At 36.4% G+C, this 8,016-nt stretch overlaps 1 protein-coding gene across 1 annotated transcript; it reads right to left on the reverse strand.

Moving 5' to 3' along the window:
* Window positions 1–7,050: 7,050 nt before the first annotated feature.
* On the reverse strand, window positions 7,051–7,494 carry LOC148298591 (uncharacterized). Its single transcript, XM_088276763.1, has one exon. The coding sequence runs from the start codon at window positions 7,492–7,494 to the stop codon at window positions 7,051–7,053; it is 444 nt and encodes a 147-aa protein (XP_088132889.1).
* Between the last annotated feature and the right edge of the window lie 522 nt (window positions 7,495–8,016).

The raw sequence follows: 8,016 nt of genomic DNA on the forward strand, positions 1-8,016 counted from the left end.
GTTATTCCCAATAACAAGTGGCCATAAAGTCTTGCGACTATTCTTCGGCAAGCCCAACTTCCATAAAGTATCCAGCAAAGAAACTTTGATTTTTAATCCCGAAGCATTTCCTTCTAGCTAAAGGTTTTCAGTTTTCGAAGAATTATCCCTAAAGCAGCAGCACATGGCTTAAATTCCCCTCACGATCACACTCTTTTACTTGGGTTTTTTCTTTTTGTAGTCCCAATGTTTATCCCAATCTGGAAAGATATCAGTATTCCAAATCTATTCTATTCGTTCACGATGCAAATTCGACTCGGCAATTTTTTAAACTTCCTCTTTCAGCTCTTCTCTTCTTCGTATCAGAACTCCCCGGATGTAGTTCACCCATTTTACTCGCTATAGATTTGTCTTGGCTTTTAAATCCAGAGTCCGGCTTGTTGTTTATATTGTGAAACATAGTGAATCGAACTCTTTGGGAACTTTATTTTTTTTCATCACAGCGGATCCTAATCCTAATGTCAGATCCGTGATGTTCTTAACTTCTATGAACCTTGGATCTCTCATCACTCCCTTTTTTGGATCGTTAATCCACTAAATCCTCTTTTAGTCTTCAGAGAGGTATATCTTTCTCTGCACAAACTTGTTGGTATTCCGACATGTTTTCAGGAAAACATCACCTTTCATGAGATCGTTGGTCAGATTAAGCATATTTTGGAAGTCCAAATTGCCAATTCCTCTTAGGCGAGCATAAAGCTCTTCTATATAGCAAGACTATGTTTCAAACTTCTCTTTGGTAATGCGTTCATAGATTTAACTCAAGTACTGAGCAGATATTGAAGGGCAAGGTCTTTGCGTATTCTTTATAAATTCCTACTTCGACATTTTCTTCTATTGCTTCGAATTGTGAGCATCGGTTGCCAGCATAATGATGGCATATGACAAAGGAAACAGTTCATCTGCACTTTCATGGTGCTATTTGTTCGCTTACTGGTATGCCAATGCAAACTCCCAAAATATTCTTTAGATTTGTTGTGATTCCCCTGGCAGTTTGAATCTGCCCAACAACTGCCGAATCGCTTGATCGAACTAAACATTTTTGAAATTGCAAAGTATGCAATATGAGTGCAACACCTTTAAAACATCTTCTTTGTTTTTGCCAAAATAGATCCCGAGCATTTCTTTATCGAGGCCCTCGACTTTTATCAAATAGGCTGCGATTGATTTGGGGCTGTCAGTTTCGATGATGCCTCGTCGAATATACTCGCTGATGGCATTCTATGGCTTCTTATTGAACATTATTAAAAACTGTTACTTTTGACTATTAAAGCGCTCTACTCCTTAGATTGAGCCCAGTTGGTCAATAAGTGCCCCATCCAATCCTTCACTTTATGCATTTTTCTTGCCATTAAAAAATCCTAACGATTTCCTGTTATTCAAATATTACTTGAATTTTTATCTGACTTACTTTTTGCGCTGTTCAGTTTCATCCGAAATGACAGAGCCTTCTTCTTTATATATTTGGCTACTATACTCGCTATAGAATTCCTAAATGTCTTCTCCATCTTCATCAAAAGCAATCAAATCAGGAGCTCTTGGGCTCTCCTTCATATTCTCCTCTGATTATATTTTGGGGAGGTCCATTTTCGAAATATTTGATAAATACATTATGCAATATTGCAGATCAAATTATTTAAAAGTAGTAAAACATTATGTCAGAAAAATGTAACCATGAATCATTCTTTTGTTTTCACTCAAAGTCAACCTTTTTCATGATTTTTAATTTATAACGAGTTTATAACCCCGTTTTCTTATTGTTTAAAGGGTCCTTTGAGCTTGGAGCCGATTGCTTCCTCAAGAGTTGAAATGAGTTTATGCTCGTGCTGGGTCATAACCTTCTTCCGCGCAGTCCTGAGCTCTAGTTTTTTGTTGAGGGTTTAATCTTGAGTTGCAATTTCCTTCATGGTCTTTTCATTGTTGACAATATGCTTTATTTTGGTTTCGCTTATAATCCGATTGATGGCTTAGCGAGTGGTGCTCGATCGTGTGATCGAAATAAGTTATTCCCTTCGCTTAGCCGATATTTGAGCTTGGCTGTCGTTTCTTTATAATTTGTCATTGGGCTGCTTCTTGCTAAGTAAATCTGTTTTACTGATTTTTGATAACTCTACTAAATCGTTTTTATCCTCCCGCTGTTTATTTTTGTTTGAAGCGCTGCCTACGAAGGACCCAAGCTTCTCCGCAATTATGCTACTGTTAGACATCAGAATTTCATTAATCTTCAATTGAAAGTACAGATGCTTATAACTCTGTAACGACTTAAAATACTCCAAGCCGAAGTGATACAGATTCATCATTCCCATAATCAGATCGGAAGATGGCGCATCTGACAATTTGTACTGAATTTCGCAGTCCAGCAGCTTTTCCGCGAATCCTTTTGGCCATTGTTTTTTCTTTTAGGCATCAGTCATTTGAAAATGTAATTAATTCAAATATAGATATAGCATTATGGGGCTTTTTGACACAAATATATTGAATGATATGTATAAGATTCTTGATAGCTCCTGAATATCCTGAATATAGAAGGGAGGAAGTAAACTTAAATGAAAAGCATTAACGATTTAACGATAGAGATGATATTGATTAATTTAATATGTTTCAACCGAAATTTACTGTTAAGAAATGCAAAATATTGTGAGATAATCTTAATTATTGAAAGCATCTATATAAATGAAATAAAAAATGGTACAGAATTATTTAGAGTGTATTTTAAGTGAATCCAAAAGGGTTTTTAAACACTAACAATAAACAAAGTCGGTAATTGCATCTGAAACCAAGTATAAATATCAGATTTTCGAAACATCGAGTTAATTCACGGATCTCGTGGATTTTATCGTGGTAAGCTAATTGTTATTCCAAACACCATCAATAATGCTATCCGATTTGTAAAGGATGCCTTATCCGTGAAATTTATCCTCGTGGAACTTGCCTTCGAAGTATTCATTATTTTCGAAGTATTGAATTCCATTTCCATGGAACATACCATTCTTCCATTGCCCTTGGTATTCTATCGAATCTCCTGCACGATACAGAATTCCATAACCTTATTGTTGCCCATTGTTAAACTCGCCTGAATAAAAACTACCATCTGGCCATTTAAATATACCTTTTCCACATCTTTTTCCATTGATGAACTGACCCCTATATGAATTTTTATCTGCACTCCAAACATAAGTGCCAAACCCATGTTTCATATCATTTGCGAATTCCCCAACATAGTAATCTCCGCAATGAGTATGAAGCTATCCGAATCCGGACATTTGCCCATTTTCGAAAGTGCCATAGAATAAAGCCCTATTTTATTTATAGTATTTTATTCCTTTTCCGGACGGCTGGCTTTCGCAACTAGAACCTAGATAGAGGAACTACTCATTTTAAAAGAAGTATGGGTTACGTATAGACAAATTCATTGTGAGTTTCAAAGCTGAACCTATCTATTTCAGCGTCCTTTCCAGACTAAGTGAAATATGTGCCATTTCTTATTAAATGGATCTTAAATATTGTTCGCATTCTTGCATTTTTGATTGGGGTTTTATTTTTAGATCATACTGCTCATAAATAACTTGCGGAATGACTTATTTCACAGAATTGTTCATATGCTAAAGTGAGTCAAACTTACATTATTTAAAGGTGAAAAATATGGAATCATTTAAAGCGCCTAAATTTTGCTTTGAGTGATTCTAATTTTGCCTTAAAGTATACGATTTGATCATTTTTGTGCATTCTTCGTGAAAATCAGCAACAACTTTGAGCAATTGTTCATAAGTATCGTCGATTTTTTTAAGTAACTCATTAAAAATGACTTTATTGCTTCGACTGGCATCATTCGAAAGTACTTTCTACATGAATTCCTCCATTTATATGGCATCGTGATTTTTGTGTTACCCTTTGATTGTTAAGCAGGTCGAACATATAAGGCCCCTTTTAACACAACTCTTATCAATGCAGATGAAAGTAGGGTTTTTCGAATGGGAAGCACAGCAGAATGGCTGAATAAATTAATTAAACTTCCCTAAGAAAGCATTCAACTAAGTATTGCGCTCCATTACTCCTTGATAGGATAAATATATTGAAATATTTAGCAAAGAATAAAACTAATTAAAAAAATACCTTTTATAATTGTCATGGCAATTTATTCAGAATTTATAATATCTCCGATGGAAGAAAAATAGAATAACGAAGCTGAATGGGTAGGGCCATTGAAAAAGACCATTTTACGCCAAAAGAGCAGAAATACCATCCATACTATTGCTAAATCGACCTATCATGTCGATATTATGGAGCAGTTTATCAGTTATGTGTCGAGGCTTGAGGCCAAACTGGAAAATGCCACATCCGACCAGCTGACAAGCCTCAAGAAAAAGTATCGATACTATCTCACAAAAATGAAAAGAATGCAAACAAGTAAAGAAGAGCTCCAGTATGCGCTTGACAACCTCGAAAGCACAATCACGAATTCGCAGGCAATCGTATAATCTCGAAACAACATTGAATTTATTGAGATGATACTGCTCTAAACCAACGACAAGCTCAAGGAATTAAGTTAAAGGCTAAACAATGCAAAGAATAGAAAGAAGTAGTTTGAGCTCGAGATCGTGCAGTTGACAAAGCGAATAAAACAAGAAAAGGATGGGTTTTTTTCATTGAAAAGATAGTAGCTAGAGTTGACGAATGAACTGAAAGATAAAGAAAAGCAGTACTTGCTAGAAATGGCAGACAGCAAGTTTAGATCGATTATCGCCAGCAAAGCCAACTTAAGGATCATCAGAAAAAATACAATTCGGCAAATCGACCGCAATTAGAATTAAAGTGTTTACGAGTCAGAACTGGGCTTGGACAATAAAATCAAAGGCTTTCAGACGCCGCCGGCTATTAAAATACTAAAGGCCAGGGAAAAGAAGAATTCTCAGTTTATTCCTCAAAAGGCAATCCACTTCGAAGATTCGAAGGGTAATCAAGCTCAGATGCTAACATAAAAAATATTCAAGACTAACACCAGCGAATCTCTCACTCCCGAAAGGACCCAAGCAGATAAAGACACTCAAAATATGAAGATATAGGATCTCCACATCTCATTAGAGGAATAATGCAAAGCGTAGCAATCATCTCCGAAACCCTTTCAAAGATAGTATCCGCAACGGCTTTCCTTTAATCTTTCAAACCTTCGGGGTAGGCTATAAAAGAAATCGAAAATGATTCTGGTTACTGAGCTGGAGAAGATGCTGCAGATAAAATAAGAAGTCAGTTAGATGCTGCGGAATAATCAGCACTCAGGAAACTCGTATGAAAGCATTGCACTCAAGAGAAAGTCGATAATTCAAAGCTCCGTGATGAGTTCGGGGAATGATCTGAAACTCGGGAAAAATATACGCCCCTTGCAACAAAAGGGCAATAACGAGGACATTCTGCCATCGATTAGCTCAAAATCAGAGATCTTTAAAAATTATTCATATCACCTTCCTCAATCAGTTTCTGCTCTGTTTCCAACTATTAGAACTTCCAATCACAAACTGTTAGTCAATCATGTCGAAACTACAGATCAGGGCCTACTTGCAACAAAGTAAAACTTACACAAATTCAATCAATAGAAACTAAGTATAGAAGAGTTTTTATAGCTGTCACCCTTGAAGATCCTCTAGCAAATACAACAGAAGTTCAAATTGCACTAATTAATGAACTTGATTTCAAACTCAAATAGCTTCGAAGTTCCCCTTCAGAACTGAGGACACGACATCAAACTTGGATTATATTTTAAATATAATACATGCAGCATGTATCTAACTATGTATGATTGTCAACTATAATTGGATTAACCTGAGTATAAGTTAAATCATCACGTGTAATATGCTCGCTCAAACTATACAAGCAGAAATATAATGGCGCTGTTTATTCTTGTGGGAAGTTGGTTTCTACTTTGGGTTGTTTGGATTTTGGCAGTCATCGCATTTGCACTCATCATTGCATCCTGCCCCTGAGTTAAAGCATTCGCAATATTTTTTGTTGCATTTTGATTTTTTGCATGTGCAACCGGCCATCAATTTTCGACTCTTCTTTGGCAGGTCAGGCTTTTTTAGATACTTTGATGAATTTATGATGTTTTCACAATTTAAGCATCCGCATTCGTCAGAGCATTTGTCTCCATGCGCATGGCAGGGGCAGTATGACTTCAAACATGAACTTTTTTTGCATGAGCATCTCTTTGCAGGGTTGTTCAACTTTTCCTACTTAATCATCCACGGCCCACTCTCGCTGGCTGATTGTGGCGAGATTTAGGGCATAGAAATGGTAAAGTGCATTTACTGTATTCCGGAATGATCTTGGAAGGAGTCTTGATGGTCTATCAATGCCTGTTCGTCATCGTTACTAAAGTCGTCGATCATAACTAATTCAGGGTTTAGGATAGGTTTAATATCGTCGGGGAATAGCCTCAGCCACAACAAGAGATCATCTTCTATTTGCTGCATATACTTCTTTATTGTTATAATATCTTAAGTCAAAACTATGCTAATTAATACACTTGCTCCAATTGCTCCAATGCTGTACCAGTATTTTAAATAAGGAATATTTATTTTATCGGATTCCAGATTTATTGGGGGGGAATATATGCTTTCAAGAATTTTAAAGTATTTCGAGTATTTCGAGGATTTAGAGTATTTAGATTATTTAGAGTATTTAGAATATTTATAGTATTTAGAGTATCTTGAGTATTTAGAGTATTTAGATTACTGAAATTCAAAGTAGCATTAAAATGGATCAATTAACTTGATGAGCGCAGCCTTATAAATATTGTAAGTATGCTAAAATTTATAAATAGTGCTATTATTAGAAATATAACACTTAGCTATTGTTTCAGACAGCCAATCTAAATTATCGCCTAAAGCAGCCATAATATTAAATCAACAGCTTAAAATGCATAGAATGCATAGAATACATGGATAGAATGCGTAATATGCATCAAACATCAAATTGAGCAATTTCAGGGATAAAGCATATCACATTAGCATATTTTTATCACTGGGCGAATCTCTTGGTCCAATCTCGAGCAGTTGCATCAAACTTGGCCCTGTTAGTCTTGAATATCTGGGCGATTTCTGGCACAAGCGGGTCATCTGGGTTCGCATCAGTTAACAGCGATGATAGAGAGAGCAACACTTTTGAAACTGTCAGCGCTGGCGACCATTGGTCCTTCAAAATATCCAAGCAGATTGACCCATTCGCATTGATGTTCGGGTGGTAAATCTTGGTGGTGAAGTTGCATTTTGGGGGTCTGAAGGGATAGTCAGTGGGGAAGTGAATATTCAGGAAGAACACGCCACCTGCATATGGGCTGTCTTCCGGGCCGACAATCGTGGCCTGCCAATGGAAGTTGTCTCCGTCGATGGGCCCGGCGGAGCAGTTGGATGGTGGATCCTTTTGTAAATCCTGTAATTCTTTTTGGATTCTCTTGTTGGCCATGTATGTTGCGTTTTAATGCTGGCGATAAATATTTAAATAATTTAAAGGGCGAAACGTGATGACGCCAGCAGCCAGTAATGGTCAGAAGTCTTAAAATTTTGTGCATTTCTGCAGATCGCGCAAATAGCCTCCAAACCACGATAGCAGTCAATGCTCAAATAAATATTCTCAAAAGTCTAAAAATATTTTTGAATTTAGGAAAGTTTAGCAGTAAGTTTACATCTGCAGAAGAATCAGCAGACAATCGAAGCCATAACTTCACCATTTTTTAATTTGCGTCTCACCAAATGACTATTACGATTATGTATATCATATTACATTTTGGTAACTTGAAAAAAAGACATTCATCGGAAACCAGCAGTCAGTTTTCATTGATAGAGATTTTACAGCATCTAATTTGCGCTATGCCAAAGGATATCATGAAAGTAAGAAATTAATACATTTGAACAACCCTACTTGAGTGATCTATCGATTGTGAAATTTCATCATCAATAAAATTCTGTTCATTGCATCAGCCATGCT

This window comes from Brachycentrus maculatus, unplaced genomic scaffold, assembly GCF_059751285.1.
Source record: "Brachycentrus maculatus isolate JH-2025_06_01 unplaced genomic scaffold, ASM5975128v1 h1tg001832l, whole genome shotgun sequence".
In the NCBI taxonomy this organism is placed as follows: Eukaryota; Metazoa; Arthropoda; class Insecta; order Trichoptera; family Brachycentridae; genus Brachycentrus; species Brachycentrus maculatus.